General features: G+C 34.0%; 3 protein-coding genes and 1 long non-coding RNA gene across 6 annotated transcripts; 2 read left to right on the plus strand and 2 right to left on the minus strand.

Annotated features, from left to right (window-relative positions):
• Window positions 1-124: 124 nt before the first annotated feature.
• LOC133786036 (protein FAR1-RELATED SEQUENCE 5-like) lies at window positions 125-2432 on the minus strand. 3 transcript variants are annotated; one of them, XM_062225251.1, is made up of 3 exons: window positions 2041-2432; window positions 767-1367; window positions 125-500 (listed from the first exon to the last, which is right to left on the minus strand). In XM_062225251.1, the coding sequence occupies exons 2-3, from the start codon at window positions 1325-1327 to the stop codon at window positions 297-299; spliced, it is 765 nt and encodes a 254-aa protein (XP_062081235.1). In that variant the 5' UTR covers window positions 1328-1367; window positions 2041-2432; the 3' UTR covers window positions 125-296. The 3 variants fall into 3 exon arrangements, with proteins under 3 accessions (XP_062081235.1, XP_062081247.1, XP_062081241.1); XM_062225263.1 differs by having other exon boundaries at window positions 767-1403; XM_062225257.1 differs by having other exon boundaries at window positions 767-1406.
• Window positions 2433-3241: 809 nt separating this feature from the next.
• On the plus strand, window positions 3242-5452 carry LOC133786054 (protein FAR1-RELATED SEQUENCE 5-like). Its single transcript, XM_062225271.1, has 3 exons — window positions 3242-3388; window positions 3868-4292; window positions 5010-5452. The coding sequence occupies exons 1-3, from the start codon at window positions 3385-3387 to the stop codon at window positions 5211-5213; spliced, it is 633 nt and encodes a 210-aa protein (XP_062081255.1). The 5' UTR covers window positions 3242-3384; the 3' UTR covers window positions 5214-5452.
• A 127-nt stretch (window positions 5453-5579) lies between these two features.
• Window positions 5580-8142, minus strand: LOC133786063 (protein FAR1-RELATED SEQUENCE 5-like). The gene is made up of 3 exons (XM_062225281.1): window positions 7988-8142; window positions 6881-7302; window positions 5580-5971 (listed from the first exon to the last, which is right to left on the minus strand). Coding segments are annotated over exons 1-3 (627 nt in total). The 5' UTR covers window positions 7989-8142; the 3' UTR covers window positions 5580-5767.
• Window positions 8143-25223: 17081 nt separating this feature from the next.
• Window positions 25224-25750, plus strand: LOC133815416 (uncharacterized). Its single transcript, XR_009884824.1, has 2 exons — window positions 25224-25294; window positions 25408-25750. It is a non-coding gene; the product is annotated as an uncharacterized LOC133815416 (long non-coding RNA).
• Window positions 25751-26941: the final 1191 nt, after the last annotated feature.

Genomic DNA, 26941 nt, shown 5'->3' on the forward strand with positions numbered 1-26941 from the left:
AGGGAAAGAACCCGTGTGCATCTTCAGATCTCAAATTGCATGGCTTCTTGTTTTCCCACTAAATTTATATTTATTCCACTACAATTTTGAGTAGTGGAACATAGAAGAGTCAAGCAATTTGAACATTAGATTTATATTCTTGGTTGAGAGCTCATAACACCTAACAATTAACATGTATAGCTCATATGATACCAGAGAACATGGAACCCTCAGTCTTGGAGTCTTCGCCTGACTAAATTAGTATCGCGAACTTTTAATATAGAATCAAAAGTCAAATAAAAAATGTAGACAGAAAACTAAAATTCTGAATCTTCATTCTCAAGCTCCTTTATGTTTTGAACAATATCTTGAACTCTTTTGGACAAGTGATCAGTATGCTGCTCTATGTCTTTCAAAATCATATGCAATTGTTCTTTGTAAACTGCACATCTTCGTTTACATCGCTGTCTTTCATTGCTTAGTTCAAGTGTCAGTTCACGTATTCTCCGATCCTTTTCATCCTGCAATCAGGTTAAAAGTTCAACAATATTAGACACAGATCAGGACTATTGTTTTTGTAGGAAGAAAGTACCTAGTCTTTACTTTCTTGCTCTATTTGGAGTGACTGATTTGGAGGAATGAAGATCAAGTACAATAACACTAACCTATAAACTGATTCTACCTGTCCTTAGTTAAAAGTTTTCCTTTCCCAATCAACAGAAAACAAGCCTTGAATAGCCTAATTATACCATAAAGGAATCATGAAGTAACAGAAAAGAAAACAAACCTCAGTGATCATATGTTTGTTAGACCCTCGCCATGGAACTTTACTTGGAGACATTAATGTGTGATTGTGCTTTTTTATAAATTTGGTAACAACCCACTTATCTCCATCTCTTAAAGCCACCCTCAGCATCACAGGACATCCTTCTCTGGTAATAGGTGGTGGAGGAAGAACTCTATCATTCCTGCATGCATATTTCTTTTCACGAAAACCTTCTTTCGAACAAACAAAATCCTGACCTATCACCATGTTATTTATCCGTGACCGCCTGTTATGGTGAATGCGTACAGTAAATCCAGTATGCCTTCCATAAACAATAAAAAATTCTCGAGCATCATCCCTTGATTTGAACTCCATGTCAACGTATGGCTCTACAGCATTGCCTGTCATTGGCAAACTTTCTTCAGACTGGTCAACACTTCTTTTAACTCCATTTGCACATAACTCAACATGTTCTGCAATCTCATCATCGGCCAGTATGTGTCCACAGTAGCTTTCGATTTGCAAACACTGTTCGCCTTCTTCCGAATCAAATGACTGGCTAGATGCACTTTCCATAAACATTCTGAAATTGATTTAAACAAGCTGTATATCCATTACAAGTCTGCAATGCATGAAAGGGTACTTCAGATTTCTTCATCTTCTAGGAAGTTCCATACGACATTCAAACGAATCAATATTAAAAGCAATACCAATAAAACATGTCATGTTTACTTACACATTTGGGAATCACCAAAGAGGAAAAAAATAAGGGAAGTGGACCCTTTTTTTACCATTCATGTGTTTATTTGCACATTTGGGAAATTGGTTTTACCATTCAATTTTTTATTCATTCTCATCCATCATTCTTCTCTAACCTTTATTAAGGAATAGTATACATGACTAAAAAAGAAATATGGATCATTCTTTGCCTACATATCAAATAACAAAAGAAAGCAACTCATTGGAGGAACAAAGGAAATATTTTTAGACTCAAATCACCAAAAAATTCATAATGAGGCTTCATGAACTTCAGCTTGCTGAAACCCCAAAGATCAAATTATAATAATTATTATTATTTAAAATAATTAAACAAAAAAACAACATCTTTAAGATGGAAAACGAAAGTGCCCCATGTAATCACATGGAAAACAAAGAAATGATCAATATCCTGTTTCATTCTTTTTAACATCCATAATTATCCAATAAGTCATTTTATCCAGTTCAAAAATATGTACACAGAAATATCTTCTTGCTACTAGAATCCTAAACCCAAATGACAATACAATACTCCATACCTGACAGATTTGGCAATAAAAATCAATGCAGCTGAAAAGATGGTACTTAAACAGCTACAGCTTTAAACTGGAAGCTCGCCCCTCCCCAAAAGCGATCCGATTGTTAAAAACGAATGCTTCTAATCCATTTTCAGGATTATAAACAAAAAATCTATCTTTCATTGATTTTCCTGCCTACCCCGATTCAAATCAAACTGTCAGAAAATAGTTTGACTTGTTGAGAAACCCTAACCCTAACCTGACCTAAAAAGCTTGAAGAAGAAGTGATGGGCGTAGGATTACAGCACAGTCCGGAGAAGAAGAAGACTGACGGAGACGTCAAATCTGTCAGAGGGGCCCATGTGGACCTAGGTTTAGAACTTCTGCTTCTTATTCAAAAAAAAAAAAATCATTTAAATTAAATTAGGCTCAGTTTTAAGGAAATTCACAAAAATGCATCAGATTTTAAAATAAAAATAAGAAATAGGTAAAAAGTTATAAAAATATCGAGTGACATAATTAGATATATGGTTTTTGTTTTTTAAATAAAGTTTACATTTTTTTAATCAAAATTTATAAATTTATAATTAAAATTTACCGTTTGTAATTATATGTTACAATTTTATAAATAATATTTATATATTAAATAAAAAATTATAACAGATAATTACAAAATTATAACAAACTATTATTTATATTTTTATAATTTTTATAAAATTTCACATTTAAAAAAAAAAATTTGAAATTTGTAGTGGGGTAATTTTTCCAAAGTTTTATTAAAAAAAATCAATTTGATTTTTTATTACATCCTAACAATAATTTACTAGCACTTAAATAAAAAAATTGCAAATATTTTGAAATGTATTTTCTAAAAAAATGTTCTTATAATGTTAAATCTCATTTGAACGTATATTTGTGTTAAAAATAATATTTTTGTTCAACCGAATCCTTATGAGAGTTAAAGTAGAAAATTTAATTATTACTTTTTTTTAAATGGAAAATTTAATCTTACATAAGCTAAAAAATTGAAATAATTGAAAATGGATTTTTGGACATAAGGGCAGGGGAGGGGGCTAAGAAAAAAATTTCCATTGAAAAGAGTTAACTTTGACTTAAACTGCCTGTGTCCTTTTGTCAAGACTCAAAACGATGGCGTTTTCATATCCTTAAGCAGACCGAAACGGTGTCGTTTTTAGTCAACCGCTTGCTTTCAATAAGCCTCGAGAAATTCACGAGTGATGGTCTTTGTTAAGTGCGCCAAAAAACCTTCAATGCACTAGAAATCGAAAACCGCTTTCTTTCTTTCTGGAATGGAGATTGAGGCTTTGTATATGTTGAATTGATTATCAACGGAGCTCAGTTTCAATGAGTAAGCTCTATACTTCCTCTTGAATAAACTTGTACAGTTGATTTATTTTGTGATAAAGTTTTATTAGCCTTTGACTGAAGTAAATTGTTAGATTGAAATTAATGAAGTTGAAAAAAAAAATACGTTGTTTGGTTGCCGAGAAAATTGGAGAGGGAGAGATGGAAAGTTTGTATCTCAAAGTTTATGCCCAGTTTGAAATCAGTGATTAGTTATGTATGCGCACAGTTTATTTATAACAAAACTATCCCAAATCAACAAATTTTGCTGTTTACTATGTTTGAAACATGATTTGCAACTAATTTACCTTATTTTAGAGTTTGTTTAAACTCTGAAATCGTTAATGGTATGAAACTTATCTAATTAAATTTCTACATTGTGTCTAGACTGAACTTGGATTTTCTTGTTCATATTTGTGTGTATAATATTAATCTGTATGGAGAAAGAGTTGTCACTTATGCTAAATGGTATTTTTGTGATAGTGAATTTGGATGTGGAAACTGGAACAGCTGAAACTAAAGCTGAAAGGGTTTTGAATGCCCATGAAGAAGTTCCAGCTTTAGAACCATGTATTGGTATGGAGTTTGAGTCTGAAGAGGCTGCCAAGGAGTTTTATGATGAATATTCAAGGCGTGTAGGATTTGTAATGCGTATTGATCAGTGCCGTCGATCAGAGGTTGATAAACGCATTCTATCTCGCCGACTTTCGTGCAATAAGCAAGGTTTTTCTATTAAAGCTAGAGATGAAGTTGGTCATGTTCGAAAACAACGATCGAGGTCAAGAGAAGGTTGCAAAGCAATGATGTTGGTCAAGGTTAATAAGTCTGGAAAATGGGCAGTCACAAGGTTTGAGAAGGATCATACTCATCCGCTTGTTGTTTCTGATCGACCTTCTTGGAGTCCTTTTGTAAGTTAATCTCATTTCAGAAACGACTAGCTTATTTATCTCTAATTTTTACGGCCTTTTTATTAGTTAGTTTATAGAGTGGCGTTCAATTCATGCTTGTTAGCTGTTACTGCATTCAATCCAAATAGAAATTGATTTGGAGAAACATGACTACTAGTTTAGCTTATTCATTGCACTTTGAAATTATATCTTTGGTATCAAATGTTGTAGTTATATGTTGGCATACAAAAGAACTACTATAGAATGCTCACTCTGCATTTGTAGCACATTCTCTTATGTTTGTTAGTAGCTTCCGAGTCAATAGAACTTCTATGCTTCAAGTAGAGGCCAAGAGTTACTGTGGTCACTGTTTTATGCAAATAAGATTATGGAATAATTTTGGAAGATGTATGAGCATAATGGTTGTCTTTCTTTTCTTGCATAAAAAATTGATTTAATTCGTCTCTCTCTATTTTGTCAATTGAAAACTAGTTTTGTTTTTGAATTTTATGTCTTTTACAACCTGGTGCTTCTACTGACAATGCCATATCTCCTTGAGCTGGAGTTCGATTTTTAGCTTGGTAGAAGATTCATATTCTATAACATATATCTGCCTACCGTTGTTAACATAAAGTATGGGCCTACGAAATCAAACTTTCATGTTTAGATTGAGTTTGAGTAAATTGGTTATGAGTTATGACATTTTGAAACCAACTTGTTCACAAATTACATTTGCAGGATTCAAAAGATAGAAAGATTGAGGAACTCACAATGGAACTGGAGCATCAAGATCAACTATGCGAATCATATCGTGAGCTACTGCTTACATTTTTGAAGAATATCGAGGAACAGACAGAAATGCTATCAACTAAAATAAGACATGTTGTTAACAACATTAGAGAGGTTGAAACTGAAGGTCAAAAGCGTCCACAAAAAAGATAACTTCTGCATTTCTTTTTGTATGAGATTTTGGTCAACACTCCTTGAGAAACTCAGTTTAACGTGTTTGAAAGGTAACAAAACAAGTTTGAGAATTGAGCTTGGCTGTTTTAATCCTTTAAGCCATTCTCAGAAATGTATTTGATTAAAACGATGTACAGCGACTGAATAATTATCTTTTACATAACTTAATTTGGAACACATCCCATAAACAAGTTAATATATATTTGCATTTGGCTTTAGCAGTCTTCATTGGTTATGACACTATTATAAAAAGTGAGTAGCACCTCATATTTTGGCAACTAATCTTAACAAAGAGCCGATCATACGATTAAGACTCAAAACCCTCCCAAAAAAAAGAGCAAAACAAGGACAAGGTGATCTCTGTTGTTTTCAATTCACGATTGAAGTAGGAGAAGCTAATTTAAAAAAGGAACTGTACATAACTAAAATGTTAGTGGAGCTGAATTTGAATAATACAGTAATCTAGCTAAAATATGGCACATCACTAGAGATATTGAACTTAATTACAAGGTTATCAAATTCTAAGTGAAAAGTTATCTACGACGGGAATGTTTTTGCAATTTGGATTCTACTTTTCTCACATTTTCAACTATAACTTGGATCTTCCCAGAGAGTTCTTCTGTTTGCTCTTCAACATTTTTCATGAAACTCAGAAGCTTTTCTCGATACGTCGCGCATAGATGCTCCTGATGTTCCAACTCCACTGTAAGTTCTTCAATTTTCTTATCTTTATCACCCTGCAAATCAAAATGATTATGAGACATGAACTTTCGATGAATGAAAAAGAAAAGAACAAAAGCATCTACACAGTAATAGAACACTATGAAATAAACTAATTCAAATTAGATTTGGTAGAGACTCTACAGAGTAGATAGTTGTAATTGTACCCTATACACAGATCAAAGTACCATAAAATGGGAGAGAGCATTTGCTCACAGGTAAATAGGCAATCATCTAGAGATTAAAATTTGAATCTAATGAAATAGGGTAATGATAGTGATTTCACAAAAGTTCTCCCTGTTCACCTGTTAGTCAATGATCAAAAATAAAGATAACTAGCTACCAGGTTCCGGGGACTCATGCTTTGGGGAAAAAATTGACTACTAAACTATTTGGCAATCATAGTCCCTGAAGTTCCTCTATCTGGTTTACAAGATAGCATATTTAGCAGGATCTTACTCTCTTATTGTGTAGCACAGCCAGTAAACCTTCGGTTATCTTTTATTTGAACCAGCCTTGCCACACAATTTGTAAATAAACAAAGAATGTCACATACTGTGTACACAAGGACAGAGGAAGTGATAAAGCAAGAACAACAAAAGTACCAAACAGGCAGTAGATATAGATAGGATAAGACCAATAGATGTAGAGTGCTGAAGGAGTGCAATTGAAAATAACAGGGGCATCGAGCTGAATTAGCAGGCTGGACCAAAATACAGATTCAATGAAGGACCAAGGATCATCAACATGACTTTTTTGTTGCTTAGTCATATAAATCACTTTCCTTATACTTATTTCAGAGCTTACTTTAATAAATGCATATAACAACGTTTTGTATGTAAGTCTAAGATGCATCATTCCTTTTATAGGCCGTGGTAATATCAAATGAACAGGCACAAAAGGTAATTAAACTTTTAAAGACTCACCTCTGTGCTGAAGCCATTGGCTGTGATGACTAAAGGATGATTATGGTCCTTTATGAATCTTGTCACCACCCATTTTCCCGATTTTTCCATCTTCACCAATATTGTTGCATTACAACCTTCTCGTGCACTGGGTCGTGGCTTTTTTTCGGGCCCAAATGCAGCCCTTTGATTAGGAGAGAAACCTTGTTTATTACATCCAAGACGACGAGCAAGAGTTCTCCCATCAATACCCGAACGACGACGCTGCATAACACGCACTACAAATCCTACTCGTCTAGCATACTCAATATAGAATTTCTTGGCATCATCTTCAGAATCAAATTCCATACCAACATATGGTTGCAAAATTGGACCTCCTCCTGAAGAACCCACATCCACTTCGACAGAGCTATCTAAAGCTCCACTTTCTTTCTCCAAATCCACTGTTACAATATCAAAACTATAAGAGTTTCCCCAATTATGTTACTCAGATTTAATGAAAAACAGAAGAGAAGACATATAGAAAAAGGAAATCTCTTCTTCAAATATCTGAAATCTAATTTTAAACTATAGTTTCTCTGCTACATTTTCAAGAAAAGCCTTTCTAAACCGTATAATACAAAGCATTGTCAAGTTTCTATACTACTATTCACCTGTTTAAAGTGCCCCCACAACTCATATCAAAGCTTAGAATCCAAACCGAAGTAGTATTGAAATAATTCCAAAAAGATGTTTACTTTACACCCAAAATGTTAATTTCAGCAATTATCCAACATAGTGCCATAATTTGCATCTTATAAACACCATAATTAGCAAACAAACAAAAAATATTATATTGTGATATGCACAGGAGTGATTTGACCATGAAAAAGAAAATGAACTCCGAATTCTATAGTTGTGATTGTGATAAAAGATCCAAGACTGAAAGAAAAAACAAAACTCGTACAGTTGACATTGAAGAGAATCTCGAAGAAGTTTTCATTTTTACCCGGAAAATTAAATAGCTTAAGACAAGTACAGTTAACACCTACTTGAGGCAGTTCGAGTTCAAGAGTTCCATAACATTGCATTAAATTACAGAGATTTTCTTACTTTATTGAAAGAAATGGATTAGAAAGAGAAACTTACTGAATGGAAATCGGAGAAGAAAATCAAATAATAAAAAGACGAAGAAGAAGACGATAGAAGACGAAGTCGAAGGCTCGAAACAGAAATGAAACCAAAAATATATATTTTATTTTTTTATTTTTGAGGTCATCCTCTCAGGCACAAATTCGGGGTTATATTATTTAGTGGAACTCATTGCGTGTAAATACTTGGACGAAAAATTGGGTAAACATTTTTGTAAAATGGATTTTTCGTTTCTATTTAATATTCTTATATTTTAACCTGGCAGCCCTGGTTTATTCTCAATTTCACAAATTGTCATCTGAATCCATAAATGTGACAATTAAATCACTGATAACGATAAAAACAATAATGATAAATGATATTTGTGATAATAATTAGGGTTTATTTGGCACGCTCTTGACAAGATTGGATTACATTGAATTATTAGTTAGAAATGGATTGTACTGGATTGATTTGTATATCTCTTCTATATAAAAAGTGTGTAGAGATAAAGTAAAAAAAATTATTTTGATGGTTTTTATATATTTAATAGAATATTTTTATATTTAAGGATAGATTATAAATTTGATTTAAATTTAAATAAATAAATAAATTAAAATATAATATTTTTAAGATATTGTACTATGATAATTATTTAAAATAATAAAATTATATATTTTATAACTTAATTAAACTTAAACTTAATATTACCTTAAACATATAATATATAATTTTTTGTTGTTATTGTCAAATTCAAAAACTAGAACAAACACAAACTTAAACAAAACTTAATTAATTAAAATATGATATTTTTAAGATATTTTATGATAATTTAAATAATTAAATCATATTTATTGAAAAATAATAAAGGCATACATTATTTTTTTTTTATCTTATAAATTTGTGTAATAGTTTGTTTTTAATCAAGTGATTGGAGCTCTTTTTTTTCGTCAAATTCACCAAAAGACATTGTGAGATATATTAGAAACTAAAAATAGTTGATGCATATATATTACTGTCTACACTATGAATTTTTATTTTATTTTATTTCTATTATTAATTTATTTTTAAATATTATTGCATTTTATATATATATGTCATATAGCCATGTAAATATATATCTATGTCAACTTTTAGATGTCATATATGTAGAGATTATTGATATAAATATTTATATATCCTATAGAGTTATAATTCATTCTATTGTATATATATATTTTTAAAACAGTATACCAATTTTCATTAAAATTATAGACAATATTTACAACTTTAAAACTAAGCAAACGTGCATTGCACGTTGCTTTTACCTAGTATATATATATATAGTATAGTATTAGTATAATTTTTTTAATATAATCATAATTTTATTAAATAAATCATATTTTAATATTTATAATTAAAAATAAATTATGCTAATATTTAACATAAAATATATTATCAAAAAAATAAATAATACTTTTAAAAAATTATGATATATAATTATTATTTTTAAACTTGAATTAGAATTCATATATAATATTAAAAACTAATAATTCAAAAAGAAACAAAAGAACAATTTTGAAAATAAAATAATATTTAAAAAATTATGATAGGCATAGTTTATTATTTTTAAAAATTTATTAAAATTTATACATGTGTGTAAAAATAGACTATTTAAATTTTATTTTCGACATTATAAATTATTTTTAAAAAATTAAAAAAATTGTAGGATATAATAAATAAATACGTATGTTGCCCAATAAAAAGAATTGAAATATATGAGTGCACTATAAAATCTCCCCGTATATATAAATATATATAAAAAAAAAAGAGTCCCCTCAAAAAAGTTTAACATAGTCCCCAATTAAGGGACTATTTTGTCAAAAAAAAAAAAAACTAGAAGAACATTTTGGAGGACTAGACAAAAGACTAGAATAGACCTGAACATGGCACTGGACTGGATATTGATAACATGCCCTAAAGTTATAAAAATTGTCTGCCCTTAAATATTTATAATATATATATTTAAAGCAAGAATATTGTTTGTCAAAGTTATGCGTGGAAGTAGTAAAAGCCCTCAATTTTGTTTTATTTTGAAAAAATCTTATAATTTAGTGATTTTTTTAGAATGTGAAAATTTTGAAAAAAAATAACAAATAAGCCCCCAAAATACAAGAGCTGGCTCTCTCCCTGTACCTACCATTAAGCAGGGGCTAAGCCGCAATATAACGAGTGGAGAGACATCTTAGAAAAATAAAATCGAAATACATTAATTTATAATTTCTTATTAAATTAATAGTTTAATTTTATATATATACTATACAACGTAAGAGCTTATTTTCTAATGATTAAAAAAAAAATTATTTTTTTGGGAAATTATGAAGTCGGAAGTCATTTTCAACCTATTCATGCAATTGTTTTTTTATGATAGTGTTCATTGTATAACGAATAATTAAAGTGTCGAAAACAAAATTCAAATAATTTGTTATACGCATGCTTTTTTTTATTTATTTGTTTATTATTATACACTTTGTGTAGTTTTTTTTATAAAAAATATAAATTATGTATAAATAAATTTATGTTTTGTGGAAGGGTTATTTTGGTCGATTACCCGTTTGGATCCATTATTTTTAAAAATTAAATTTTAGACCTCGTATTTTGTCAAAATTTAAAAATAAAAATAAATAAATCAATTATTTGAACACTATATTTGACTAATTATCCGTTTTGACCAAAAAAAATTAAATTAAAATTCAGACCATTATTCAAAATGTTAAATATTCTTTATAAAAAATAAATTATATATATAGTTTATGTTTTGTATAAGAGTTCACACCATTTTAGGAGTTACACTCTCATCCATCCTGATGAATAACATATTAAACTTCTCAAAAGATGTTTTGTAAATGTATCCGCTAAGTTATTGTAATGCCCCAAATTTCCTAATAAGGTTTAAGACCTTGATTAGGAGGCCGGGAGAGCCATAATTGATTTATTAAGTTATTAAATGATTATATGCATGTTTAGGTGTATTAAATATGCATGTGAACCCATTTTTGAGTAATTTGGTGATTTTCATATTTTGGCAATTTCGGACATATTTGGCATACATGTGATATGTGTGTGATGCTTTATTATTATTTGGTTATGCCAGGGTTACCCAGCATGAGACGATCCTAGGAGGTAAACTAGTGGGAAAGTCACAACGGGATTTGTTCTTGACTCGGAGTAAGTCAATGGGTATTTAGAGCATTACCGGGTTATTGGGTAATGGGAATAAGAATTTGATGATAAATTAGGAGTTAATAAGATCAGGGGAAATTTTGGAGGTTTTGACTATTTTCCCCCCGGGAGTGTTTTCGGGACCCCGAGCGTTAGGGTTTGTTTGAAGCTACTTAAGCTTGAAGTAACATTTTAAGAAATAAAAATAACGTTATGTACGTTCTCTCTCTCTCAAAGTTCCATTTTCGTCTCCCGATTGCATTTTCGAAGGTAACTTAAGTTTTAGGACTCGGATTCAAGAGAGGATTGAGGCATAGCGATCCTAGGAAAGATTAGAAGCTTATTAGCCGGAGGATTTAGTTGGAAAACAACTCAATCAGAGGTAATTCAAGTTTTAAGTTCTAAGTTTTTTAAAGTTTTTAAGCTTGAATTGGACTTTGTGTTTTGATAAGTTTTTGTTAGATTTGAGACTTGGGTTTTATGGGTTTTGGATTATGGGGATGTTTGGGAACTTTGATTTTGGGATTTGGAGATGTTTGGATAGGTTTTTGGAAGGTTTTAAAGGTGGAAAAACGAGGAAAAGTGGCTGGTGCGAGGTTGGGCCACGGCCCTAGCTTGCTGAAGGTGGAGGAGGCTCTGCCATGGGGGGCGGGCCGCGACATGGTCCATGGAGGGCTGCGATCCTTAAGGGAAAAATTGCCAGAAATGAGTTTTTGTGATGGGAACTTAACTCTAAGGGCCTGTGATCGATCCTACTACCTAGTTGAGTGGGATTTGATGTCCCGAAGGCTTGGATTGGGTTTGGAAGTATTTATTTACTCATTTTGATGAGGTTTTATATCATGGTTGTGACTAGGTTATCATTAGGGGCTTGGAATCAGGATCGTGCTTGTGGCTCATTTATTGGTAACCTATGCTTGGACCAAAGGTAAGAAAACTGCACCCTATATGTATGACATGCATGGTTGTTCTTGATGCATGTTGGATGTATAAATGTGGCATGCGTAGTTATTGTTGAGGCATGTCAAGTGATTAAATGTGATGCATGTGTTGCACGAGAAACATGTGATTAGGGCATGCTATGAGTGTTGAATATGAGATTGTTCAGAGCTTGAGCCTCTATGTTTATGCATGATCCTAATAATGCTAGCAATTGTTAGGTAAGCATACTGAATGCCCTATATTCAGATATTTGACGTATGATATATGTTTGGTAGCATTGCTTACTTGCGTATGGCACTGACTATTCAGATTCGGCACTAGTCGCGTATTACTGACCTGAGAGTCAGAAATGGCATAAGCGTGAAGAACACAGAGCCGATAAAAGATTAGATCTAATCGACATCAACATTGAATGACTCATATGGGGTATTAATGCTGGACTGACCCTAAGTTTGATGAAAATTATAAGCGCTTGACTAGTCTAGGACTAGTTACTCAGAGCCAAGGCCAAAGGTCTAGATGACTGTTTTGTCACATGGCTGAGGGAGCAGAGTCACTTGATGATTAGTCACTCGTTTAAAGGTACTAACCCCCTGATAGTGACTTGATGATTAGTCACTCGTTTAAAGGTACAGACCCCCTGATAGTGACTTGATGATTAGTCACCCGTTTAAAGGTACAGACCCCCTGTTAGTGACTTGATAGTTAGTCACTCGTTTAAAGGTAAGTGGCTTGTTGATCAGTCACTCGTTCATTGTTTGAACTTATTTTCCAACTTGAATAGGGTTGTATTTGCTAGGCATGCGCCTTATGATTTGATGACATGTTATTATTGTTTATGAGCATATTGAGTTTTCTTGCTGGGCTTTGGCTCACGGGTGCTATGTGGTGCAAGTAAAGGCAAAAGAAAGCTGGACCATCCTTGAGTTGGAGAGCTTAGGTGGCGATGTGTACATATGCGGCTGCTCGACTGCCACGGCCGAGGGTTGAAAGAGGAACTAGGGGTAAACCCTATTTTGCCGCTTAGAACGGCTGGTTGTAAATATTTTCTTGTAATAGACCTTTATATTATATTTTTGGGATCCCAATATATACATTAAATGTTTTAATGAAACGTTATATCTTAATCGAAATTTTTAATCCCTAAACCGTTAATCATACTTAGTTACACGATTTTGGCCATTGAATGACTCAATTAGCGAGTTTAGCACTGTTTATAAGGCACACCGTAATGGTCCCTGAAGTTTAGGGCGTTACAGTTATCCAATTCGTTTGAACTTGTGAATTTGAAATATAAATAAGGGAACAGAAAAGCCAACGTAGAAGAAACAATAACTACTCACCTTTAATTGAGTTCACATAAGAATAACAATCCAATTTAGATAAACACATACCCATTTTCAAAACAATAAGAAGATAAAGCCAAAAGAAAAAAGATTAATAATCATAAATTTAAAATAATAGAATAAAAAATGTGAAAAAAATAGAAAATAGATAAAGTGGTTTAGAAAAATTTAAGAGTGTCATATCATCTCTTTGGGGCTCTCCATTATATAAATATGTAGATACAAATATATAGACTATTATAGATATCATTATTATAATTATTATTAAATATTTTAGATATTTTTTTAGTTAATTAATAATCATAAATTTAGAAAGAATATAATAAAAAAAAGTGAAAAAATTAAAAAATAGATAAAGTAGTTTGGAGAGATATAAGAGTACCACATCATTTTATTGAGACTCTCATTTATATAAAGATATAGATATAGATGTTCTAACTTATTTATTATATTTTATATCTCTCTGACGTAATTTAAATTTCTTATCCAAATACACAAGCTCATCATTAGCCTAGTCCACGTAAAGAACAGTGCTAAGGAGACTTTATCGTACACTTGCTGGCGTCGTTTTTTGTCAACTTAGAAATGTAGAGCAATTAAACATAATACTAGAGGAATCAAACAATAATAGACACGATTTTTACGTGGTTCAGCAGTTAAAATCTGCCTAGTCCACGAGTCAGTGTTATTCACTTTATGGATTTCTCTCAAAGTTTTCTGGAAGCAATTTTACAGAGTCTTCCCCATCCAAATTTATTAGTCCTTACAAATGAATTGTTCCACACTATTTATACAGTACTTTACCGAATATCTCCCCTCATATTTCGGGGAGTTATTATACAAATCAATTAAATAAATGCATACAGTTACTACGTACACGTATAAATCCCATGATATTTGAGATTTTATAATAGATTACAACAAATCCCTTAAACATAGGGATTTTACAACAATAAAGATGTTCACACTCAGCTCGTGATCTTGAACATTCAACTCACACGTCTTCAAAACGAGCTCGCTACCTCAGTTCGCCTCGACTTTTAACAAGTAACATTGTTCAGATCATCCTTTTCGAACTCACAATGCTCGAGCTCGAACCGTCTTGTCTGGTGGCAGGAAAGGAATCAGGGAATTCAAACAAGTGTTGAATCACTGTCATTGTAGCTCTAGCTTGACATATAACCTCGAAACGCCTCCGAGACCACGCAGTTTCCGAGCTCACCAATTCCGATGTTGTCGCATTTACTACTCAGTGAGACTGTCCTTGATATTTTCATTAAAGCTGATTATGACGAACCCACTTATTCCGAGCTTATATTTCACGAGCCTGACTTCCAAGATCAAAATTTCTATTCTCGAAATTTGGGTGTAACATTTTGCCTCCTCAAAGTATCAGTTTGAATCCTATGAGAAGGAAACTTTTGAACTGTTACTTTCGAAAATCGAGCCACCTACCACACTTGAGTGTGGACACGCGTCAGCCTCGGATTGCGCAGTCAGAGTACTTGAGTACTTTTTCAACATGCCCACGTCTTTTCACGTTTCAGCTTTTTTCCGCCATTGCCATATTTACACCCCAATCGTTAAATCAGTCTCCAAATCAAACCAACCACCCAGATTAGTCCAACCCTTGACATCCTCTGGGGTCTATAAATATATCTAATCCATCTTCTTCATTTCACTTTCACACCAGAGAAAGAGAAAAGAAAAACCAAAGACTTTTTGCATGTTTTCCAAGCCACAGAAACAAAATAATTCCAGCATTTTCGACTCCGTGAAGTCATTATTGTTGTAATGCCCCAAAATCCCTAATGCGGTTTAATGGTTGGATTTGGAGGCCGGAAGGGCCATAACTGATTTATTATGCCATTAAATTATTATATGCATGTTTATGTGAATTATATTAATATATGATGTTAAATGCATGCATGTGGGTCCACATTTCATTTTATGGGCATTTTGGTAATTTGGCCCGTTGATGGCGTAATTGTGTATTTTCATGCATGTTGGTGAACTATTGTTGAGGCCACATAATAATGTGGATTTGTTCGAGCCATTCGGCATGAGACGAGCTTTGAGTACAAGTTAGCGGTTTGGTCATAACGGGATTAAGTTCGGGGCTCGGGGTGAGTCTCGGGGTAATTTGGTGATTAGAGTGTTGCTGGGAATTAAAGGGTAACGGGAAATGAATTATTGGTATTTGAGAATTTTGGGAATAACGAGAATTGGAGGGTGTTAATTATGATTAACAAAATAGGCGGGAAATGACGATTTTACCCTTGGGAGCCTTTAAGAGACTTTAAATGACCTAGGGGCACAAAGGTCTTTTCACCTTAAGTTATAATTAAGCCATTGAAGGCTGTAGAAGCTGGCCAAAAATAGAGCATAGAACTTCTCTCCCGTACCTCTTTTTCCTTTTGATTTTTGAGCTTCTTTTGAGGATTCAAGTTAGGGAAGTGGATCTTGAGGGCTTAGGATTGTGTTCCACCATTGAAGAGGATCCTAAACTGAGCTTGAGGTAAGTTTCTAGCCATTAAAACTCTAGCTTTGCTCTGTTTTTGTTTTGGATTTTAGCTTGGATTTCTAGGTTGGTTAAAGGGAATTGATGGGAGTTTTTGGCTAGGGTTACTTAGGTTATGATGCCTAGGACATGTGTAGATGGTTTTTGGGTTCATTTAGGACATAAAATGAGGTTTGGAAGCTTTTGGTTCAGGTTGGAAATGGTGGTGTCGAAGGGGGGAAGGAACCAGGGCATTTCTGCCTGGTTGTAGCGCTATAGCGCCCACAAGGGGGCGCTACTGCGCTAGCCAGTGTGATTCTTTTCTGCTTAGAGCGCTTGGGCGCTAGGGGGGTAACGCTACCCTGTTTTTCCAGATCCCTATGTTTGGCATTTTTAAGGGTATTTGGCTTAGGGTTTCCATTCCTAACGCTCGGGATCGAATCTACTCACCGTTTGGATACAATTCGGGGTCCCGGGAGTGAGGTTTAGGTTAAGACCATTTTATTGTTGATTTTCATTAATGGAGGTTATTATTACTAGGTGACCGCTAAGTAATCAAAAGGTCGATCATTCTCAAGGGTCGTTCTTTTACTATTTCTCGCTCGAACCAGAGGTAAGAAAACTGCACCCCATATGTGACATGCATGGTTCTTCATGAGGCATGTTGAGTGTTTAAATGTGGACATTGATTCCATATCAAATGCTTAACAAATATTGCTCACTTGATCATGGCACTGACTGATTAGTCATAATTGGCAATGGTGTCAGTATTAACTGTGAAGCTGTGACTCACTAGTCAAGTTCAGCAGTAGTACTGAGCACTGGTCACATGGTATTGACTAATAAGTCAAGAATGGTCTTAGCGTGTTTAACACAAGCTGACAAAGATTAGATCTAATTGACATCTTCATTGAATTACTCTTCATGAGCATTAATGCTGGACCAACCTCAAGTTCGATGAAAACTAAAAGCGCTTGTCTAGCCTATTGCTAGTCGCTTTGAGCCAGGGCTAGAAGGCCCAGGTGACTGCTTTGTCACATGGCTATGGGTGTTGAGCCCGTAGTGACTCACTCATCAGTCACTCATCTGTTTAAGCTAGTGACTACCCATCAGTCACTCATCTGGTTTACGTTAGTGACTTGCTCGTCAGTCACTCATGTGATTAGGGTTATAAGCCCCATCACGGTTAAACAGAACCTCAAAGTGTTAATCACTAATCTGTTCAGGGCTATAAGCTCTGTATGATTATCATGATAATCATTTGATACTATTTACATGCAGTGGTGCAGATAAAGGGAAATAAAAGCTCACCCAGCCTTGAGTGGAGAGCTTAGGTGGTGATGTGTACATATGCGGCCACTTGACCACCACGGCCAATGAGTTTCTCAAGGAACTAGGGGGTTAACCCTATTTCTGCCGCTTAGCTCGGCGGGTTGTAATTTTATATTGTAATGACCATTTTGAATTGTAAATAACTTGTAAACGCTTTTATGGGCCCATTAACAGTTTTATGTTTAAATAAAATATATCATTTCCTTTTGGATTGGGTTTTTTTCACCTTAACCTGTTAATAACACTTGGATGCACGTTTATAACCAAAGAATTCGATTAGCGAGTTAAGCACGGTTCAAAGCTCACAGTAACGATCTTGGAGTAACCAGGGCATTACACTTGCAACCGATCCTTCAGTTGATAACATTGCTATATCCGCAAGCTTTTGTGTGTAAGTTTACAGCAAGCTATGGGTACTAAGTTAAGTCTTAGTACAGCTTTTCATCCTCAAACAGATGGGCAGTCTGAGCGTACGATTCAGATTTTAGAGGATATGCTACGCGCGTGTGTACTTGATTTTGGAGGATCATGGAATAAGTACCTGCCGCTAATCGAGTTCTCGTACAATAACAGCTACCAGTCAACGATCGGGATGACACCTTATGAGTTGCTTTATGGAAGAAGGTGCCGATCACCGTTGCACTGGGACGAAGTAGGAGAAAGGCAGCTTCTAGGCCCCGAAGCTGTTAGACAAGCTCAAGAAGCAGTAGCGCTTATTAGACAGCGTATGCTTGCTGCTCAAAGCCGTCAGAAAAGCTATGCGGATGCCAAGCGACGCGATGTGGAATTCCAAGTTGGAGATCAAGTCTTCCTGAAGATATCTCCTATGAAAGGTGTCAAGCGGTTCGGGAAGAAAGGCAAGATTAGCCCTCGATTCATAGGTCCTTTTGAGATATTGGACAAAGTGGGACCAGTTGCGTATAGACTAGCCCTACCGCCAGCACTAGCCGATAGTCACAACGTCTTCCACATCTCGATGTTACGCAAATATGTGTCAGACCCAACTCACGTCCTCAAGTACGATAAAATAGCGCTCAAGAAAGACTTAAGTTACGAGGAACGACCGGTTAGAATCCTAGATAGAGGGATGAAGCAGTTGCAGTCCAAGAGCTTTCCTATAGTCAAAGTCCTATGGAGTAACAGTTCTGAACGAGAGGCAATGTGGGAGTTGGAGGAGGACATGCAAGGCCGGTATCCGGAGTTATTTGGTAAGTAAATTTCGAGGACGAAATTCTTTTTAGTAGGGGAGAATTGTAGAGTCCAAGAACTTTACTTAGCTAGTTAGATAGTAATATTATAGTATTTATAGTATTATCTTTATGACTGTGGATTTTTGGTTCAGACCGGGAATTATTTGGACACTCATAGTAGTACTTGTAGAATTTCTAAGTTTAACCTATAGTTTAAGAATATTAATTTTAACCTAAGGTTTGATTAATATGACTGATATTAAGGATAATATTTATTATACTATAAGGTTTAGATAACAACCAATAGGATTTTAAGCACATGTTATGAATGGGTGATTAAGGATTAAGTATTTTGAGGATTAAATTTAATAAGGGTAAAGTTTGAATGCTCTAAGGTCAGTCAGCAGCTTTGAATACGTTTAAGGGCTTAGTCAAGGCTGTTTACTCCATTCAAACTTAGCTAAAAATGTGTAATTTCGTGTTTAAATAATCAGCGTGTGCCGATATATCGCAGCTATAGGGGGCGATATATCGCAGCACGTAGATACGGAAAACACGAAACGATGCACGACTGCCTCGGGCATACTGGCCCAGGCGATATATCGCCTACAGGGGGCGATATATCTCCCCTCTCAGATTATTTTGAAAGTTTTTGAATTCTTTTTCCATTCAGCCATTCAACCTCTTGATAAGTCCAGCACCTTTTTGAACGAGTCTTCAGCCTTTGCTGAACGATTATTCAAATTATTTTCACCTAAAAAGCCATTATTTTTATTCAAGTGAAATTAAGATCCTTTCATTCCTAAACTCTATAAATAGGACCTAGTACCCAGCCATTATTCACCTTTTACTCTAAGTTCAGAGGCTGCAAGTTGCTAGGTGAGTGTGAGAGTTAAACACTTGGGTGGGAAAACTCATAAGCTTGATCATCATAAGCTTATCAAACACTTGGGAAATAAGGTTCTATAGTATTTCGGTTCGAGGTTTAGATTGGTCTACAAGTCTTCAAGGTATTTCTACACCTTAGTTCTTTGGTATTATTTTATTTTAAGTTTTCATAGTCTTCTACTCAGCCTCTAACCTTAATCTTTATTTTGGTTAGGAAATCTAAGAACTTGCACATAAGTTTTTGGTAAGTATGTTTCTCAATGGTTTAGTCCTTCCATTCCTTCATTTCCTTTTCTTCATTAAACTCACCCTTTCATAATGGTTTTAGGGGTGTTCCAAAGTCCCAGCGCTGTCCTCTTATCCCGGTATTTTGGTAAGGAAAATAGGATAGAAATTCATATGTTATATGTTCTACATGTTATCTTATGTTTCTTATGTTATGATAAGTGTTATGATATGTATGTTTGTAGGCTTGGGCATATGACCCATATGACTAACAAGACCCCAAATAGATTATGGGCATATGACCTGCTTAGCTAGTAGGACCCCACTAATCTCATGGGCATATGACTTGTTTAGTCTATGGGACCCCAAGTAATAATGGCCATTATAGTATGTATATGAAATAAGTGTAATGTTATGTTTTTATGTTTCTTATAAATTTATGTATATGAACTATGTGGTAGATTTTCCTTGCTGGGCATTAGGCTCATTCCTTTTTGTTTATATGTGCAGGAAAATAGCTATAGTGGCGGGTAAGATTCGTGGATGCTTGGGGAATGTGTATCGGTGGTGAATGGAGTCAAGGAGTCGAGAGTTCGATTTTCGAGGATGTAGTCTTGTTTTATGGTTTTACATGTATTTTTCCGCACTTGCTATGTAACTCCTTTTATTTTAAATTATGTTTTGTTTTTAAGACAATGGGATCCCATATCCTACTTGATATTTTATGAAAGTAACTCTTATTTCTACAAGTTTCTAATAAAGTTATGGTATTTTCGCAAATGTAAGTTTTATTAAGGATTTGTATGTATAATTTCGTTAATGGTCCAAAAGTCTAGAGTAGTGGGTCATTACATGCATTTTGGTTGATTATTAAATATGACATGCATGGCTATTATTGGTGCATGTTGGATTATTAAATGTAATGCATATGATGCACGAGAAACATGTGATTAGGACATACTTTATATACTGAGTATGATATCGTTCAGAGCTTGAGCCTTTGTGTTCGTGCATAGTCCTAATTGTTCTACACTACAAGAAATCTGATCTTTACCTACCAATATTTTACCTACCAATATATATTGGTAGGTAAAGAGAACATTTACCCACCAATATTTATTCGTAAGATTTATTGGTAGGTAAATATTGCCAATATTATAATATTTTAGAAGGATGATTATCTACTAATAATATGGGTAAGTAAAAAGTGTTACCCTACACATATACTGGAGGGAATTTTTTTTGCATTTGGCGCCAATATTTCCCTCTTATTATTTTAATTTTTAATAAAAATGATGCTGAGTTGTGTGATGATGTGTTACAAAAATTAAAATTAAATTAATTCTAAGTATTAGTCAAAACAAAATCATAATAATATTTATTTTATCATTTAACCTTTCAGGCATATAAGTGAAAAATCCTTTTCTTCCTCCCTCCCTACCCGATCCACTTTCCTTTCTCCCTCTCTCTCTCACATGCTCTATGCTAGCCCGAACGGCTGCCTTCCGATGGTCGCCGCCATGTAGACACCGGATCAAGAGTACCAGACACCGCCGAAACTCCAGCCTCGTGAGCCCTTCATTGCCGTTCTCCGCCGTGAGCAGAAGCCTCCAGGCTCGTACGTCGCCACTGTGGCTTCAAGGCCAATTTCTGGCTTCCTCTGACATCGTCTCAGGCGAAGGGTAGCATGGGTGAACTCAGGGTATCAAGACGAACAAAGCCCAGCCAAGGATCGAGCTTTTAAGTGACCGGAGGAGACGGAATCAACTCTCCATTTGCTGCTCGTAGTCTTCTTCTCAAGGTGAGTTCTTGTTTGTCTCTAACGTTGCCTTTTCATGTGTGATTGTTCAAATTTAGAACCATTTTGTTCAAGTTCACATTGATTTCTGTTACAAAGGAGGTTGGTAAATTCCATTGCTGTCAAAATTTTGTATGAGGTAATTAGTTTATATAGATAAGTTCACATTGATTTTGATCAATAATGAGTGTACTACTGATCAAAAATGTCAATTTAGAATAATTAAAAGGAGAGAAATTCACAAATTTTATGGGGTTATCATTTTTTGTGTTGGGTTAGGGCAGCTTGAAGTAAACCCCAAAGTTATTTGGTGAAAAGGAAATTAAATCTTGTTCCAATACATTGAAATAAGAAGGGGGGAAGTCAGACAAATCCTTTGTCTGTGGGTATTGAGTTTTACTCTTAATTTCTCTTCTCTTCTAAAACTTTATATGTTGTTAACTTTCTCGCTTAAACTAGTTCTCTCTTAATTTCTCACTTGAACTAGTTCTTATTAATCAAGTTTTCCTCACAATATTGCAAGTATTCTTATCCTCTTTGGATTTTTTTCTTTTCTTTTTCTTTGGGTGGGTTTTGTTGCATCATAGCTAGATTGAGTAGATATTTTTGTTTATACTTATAAAATAGCACCCGTACTAATATTTTGATGTTACTTTTTTTTTTGCTAGGAGGAAATGCAACGTTTTGTTAAGAAAATTGTGGATTTGATGCGAGAGGAAATGCTGTTTTCATGGCAAGGTGGTCCAATCATTATGCTGCAGGTTGGATGGATTTAAATTTGAGCATTACCTATTTTAGGGATATCGATTTTGTTATATAAATGGAGATCTGAGCATTGTTCAAATTGTGAGAGTTGCAATTAGGATGAAAAACACTTGTTCTTAATGAAGTTCTATGTTTAGGGTGCTTCTTTTTTAGTATGATAAAAAGGGTGGGATGTGTTTTTAATTTGCAAGGAGAGGAACTTCAAATCATGGTACCTTATTTGATCGAGACACTACAAGAATAAAATGGATTTTTTTAGATTTTATTCAAGATGCTTTTGTCTTCATGCTATAGATATATGAAGTTATATAAATGCTATATAACATAATATATGAAGAATGAAGTTATATATACATATATATTATGATTCTTCATTTTACAAACAAGATCTTGCTATAATTGAAGTAAAGTTTCCTGATGGTCTATCTATCTATGTCCATATAATGAGGCAGTGATAGTTTTGCAAAGGCATAGCACAACCTAGCTGCTGCAATAGCTTATGCTTTATGATTTTTTATCATAATGTTAAGATGAAATATTGTAGCTGGTATTTTTCGAGATTTGTTCTAATTGTCTCCATAATTGTGTGTGCTTTCTTGTTAATGGATAGCTTTGGAAGAAGGCTATGCTCATCTATTTGAAGAGAAGTGTATATGAGAAGTATATAGAATATTACTACCTCTTTATATAAGTTTCAGGTATGACTCTTCAATTTGTATTGTGTAGTTATTGAACATATTTCCTTTAGTCTTTTTGACAGTTAATTTCTTACCAAAGTCGTTGTTTCCTTGCTGCTTCATGACCATTTTTTTCCAATTTAACAATTGTTGTTTTCAATACCATTATATAATTGGGTATTCATGTCAGTTAGGATCTAGGATCTGTTGCATATTTGGCTTTGGATGATTAGTGTCCTGTCTTAAACTGAGACTTCTATCATTGTTGTTTCTGTTCACTTTTTTTTTGTCTTTACTTAGTCAAGAAAGACTGTAAGACTTGTTAACTATTTTGAAGTCACATAAAGTTCACAAATTACGTATGTAGCTTTCTTGTTATTGCTGATTATTGAATTTTTTTTATTTGTCTACTTGTTGTATTCCTTTTACTTTTAATATTTTAAAATTTTAATATTGAATTCTCATTACGTCTCATAATTGACTGGACTTTTGACATCAGTTTTCTTAAATTTTTTGAACAAATTGGTAAGTAGTAGGTTATAGAGCTGCTGTGATTATTTCCGGAAACATATTGTTGGGGTTAGAGCAAATGATACCAAGCTTTGTTTTGTGATTACTCTGTTTAGTCAAAATGAGCTTAAACTTTGAATATATATATAGGTTTATTATAAATTTAATATTGAGTATTGAATTTCAAGTGCCCCTAGTGACCTTTGTGCCTTGACTAAAATGCATGAGCTTCAGTATATTTATAAATAAATAAATAAAAAATTGTCATTTTCTTGAACGACATCAGCGTAATCATGGTCTCTTGTCTGTGACATCCTCAGCTAGCCTTGCAAAGATAGGCCTTACTGTCTTTTTAATATGACGCATTCCTATCTGGTTTTGAATTCTGAAGTGGTTTAAATGAGTAGATAGACCTGAGACAAAATTTACCAACTTTTTTCCATTTCTGTAGTTTATTAAAATTTGACGCTTTCCGTATTTCCTTGAATATTTTGCATCTAATATGGCTATGTTCTTATGATGAGCACTAAGAGAAGTCGATGTAACTTATGCTAACCATTTACTAGCTCTGTCACTAAACATTTACTAGCCCTTACACTTTTTTTTAGTTGTTACACTTGGGGTTCGAACCCCAACCCAACACACACACCTTTGCAAAAATTAATCGTGAAAAACTTAGAAACAAACATACGAGGATAAGGTTTAGTTCACTTAAACTATGTTGTTCAAACTTGCAGAAAGTCTTGATCCCAGTTTTGCAAGAGACAGGTAGGTTACACAAGGCAATCTCATCTGATGTTGGATGATTTCATTAAGGTACTTTCCAATTTACTATATAATCTTAATCTGTCATTGGTGAGAACAAAATTCTTGGGTATAATTGAGGTCGGGATTATGACCTATGAGTATTTGTAAACATTTTTGTAATATTTCTATGTTCAAGCAAATTGATGCTCCGGATGAAGTTGTAAGGTCTTAGCCAATGCTTTAAATTTTCTGAACTTATATATTATGGTTGTAAGAATGTATAGGGACAGGTGAAACTTTCAGAGTAGTGGCGGTTAAATTTTATCAAGTGTGGTATCTTAATATGCTGTTTTTCATAAATTACTTTCTTCATTTACAGATAGATGCATGCAATGGATACTACTGTGCGGTTATAGGCCAAATTCCTATAACAAACCCACGCTTTGGACTGAAAATTGGGATGGATGGTAAGCTAATATCTTATAAAATGTCATTACTATTTTTTCCTTTTATGGCTGTTAAAACTGTGTGACACCCCTTCTTGTATCCCTACTTCCTTACATGGAATTTAGCACTTACCTTTCCCGATCACTAAGATACAAGTTCCAAGCCAATGTTTTAATTTCTTTCTTAATCTTTTTCATAGTTTTCTTATCAGATTTAATGGTACATTATGTATAAGTTATTGTTATCATCATTATTATTATTAATAATTTTTATGTGAAACAAATTTGTATTAATAATGGATGATATGCTGTGTATTACTGTAGACAACCTCTGAAAGACTGCTTCAATCTAAAACATCCAGTAAGACGTAAAACATAAAAACTAACTCATTACAACCACAAATACCAATGAACAAGAAGCATTGAGAACGATTATGCCTTAAAATGCTTACAGTTGAAAATCCATACAGCCAACCGAGGCTTAACTTTTTCCCAGATAACTCTCGTGTCCTCTTCTCCTTCATTGAAAATTTTATTTCTTTCTAATCATATACTGCCTAATGGTACTCTTTATAGAAGTTCCAAGTACATATGACATTTTATGTTTTATTGTCACTTGTTATCTTATATTTATATGGTGCATCTAATCTATGATACAGAATTATGGTGCATTCTTGGAGAAAGGCGGAGGGCAAGTTAAACTTACTGGATTTCAAAATGGGGATATAGACCTCTCAAAGTCTTTATGGACCTACCAGGTGTGTTCAATTTCAAGGTTTCATTTCCTTTGTGTTTGTGTTGGCTGTGAAAGTAAAAGTTGTTGGCTCCCTTTAATATATTTTTGTTTTCGTATTGTTTAACATGGTTCTAGGTTGGGCTCAAGGGAGAATTCTTGAAGATATATGCTGCAGAAGAAAATGAAAAGGCAGGGTGGACTGATTTAACTCCAGATGCTGATCCATCGATATTAACAATTTGATGGCACCGCCTCCACCACCTCCAACAGACCAAGCTTCAGATGCAAATTTAAGAGAGTCGCCATCTATATCAATTCGGGAGTCACAAGATGATTCTTAGTTTATTTACATTAATTTACTTAGGAATGAACTTTATGAAGTTTTTTTTTTATTTTGGTAGGGGTAACCTTAAAATGATAACTTTATGACTTATTTTAGTATTGAACATTATAAAGAATTTTAGCATTAAACATTTTATTATTGAATGGTTTTTTTCTACTTTATTTCTAATATAGAACATTTACAAATAACTGTTATTATCTTTTACCTACACATAACTATTAAATTTGAACAAAATATAAATTGTGTAAAAAACCAATAAAATAATGCTATGTGGGCTAATAAAATGATACCACGTAGGATGCCACATATGATGCCACGTAGGATGCCACATATGATGCCACGTCATCAGACACGTAAAACTATAAAAACCATGTCAGCATACACGTAGGATGCCATGTCATCAAACACGTCATCTGATGACTCATCAATTGATTTATAACTTAGTGGGGTCCACTGATTCTTTTACCTACCAGTGTTAATAAGTGTAGGTAAAGACTCTTTCCCCACTAACTTTTACCTACCAATCTCTACCAATTCAATATTTGTAGGTAAACCATATTACCCACCATTAGGCTAGTTTTACCTACACTTACAATTGGTAGGTAAAGACACCATTTTCTTGTAGTGCTAGTACATGTTAAGTAAGCATGTTGAATACCTTGTTTATGGATATTGGATATGTGATATATGTTTGGTGGCATGGCTTACTTGTGTGTGGCACTGACTTATTAGCCAGAATCGGCAATGGTGTTAGATCCATGTGTGAAGTTGTGATTTACTAGTCAAGTTCACAATGGGTTGAACACTGGTCGTGTTTTACTGACCTAAGAGAGTTAGAAATGGCATAGCGTCATGAATGCCGAGCCAAATGAAGATTAGATCTAATCGATATCAGCAATGAATGACTCATATGGGGTATTAACGCTGGACCGACTCTAAGGTCAATGAACTTATAAGCGCTTGGCTAGTCTGAGACTAGTTATTCAGAGCCAGGGCATATGGCCCGGTGACTGTTTGTCACATGGCTAGGGAACGTTGTTCCAAGGTTATGACTCTATGGTCATGGGGAAAGGTTATGTTGGTGACTATTCACCATACACCTATCCTGTTCAGACTTATGAAAGGTTCACTTATCTGTTAAGCCCTGGTGACCCTACCGTCACGTGGCTAAAGGGTGTTGTCCCCATATTAGAGACATTTGTTATCTGTTAAGCCTTGGTGATCCTATCATCACAAGGCTAAGGGTGCTGTCCCCATATTTGAGACTTTTGTGATAGTCACCTATTTGTTTGGACTGTTGGTCCTGAATAGTTAATACAATCATTG

The sequence above is a fragment of the Humulus lupulus genome, chromosome 1 (assembly GCF_963169125.1).
Source record: "Humulus lupulus chromosome 1, drHumLupu1.1, whole genome shotgun sequence".
Lineage (NCBI taxonomy): Eukaryota > Viridiplantae > Streptophyta > Magnoliopsida > Rosales > Cannabaceae > Humulus > Humulus lupulus.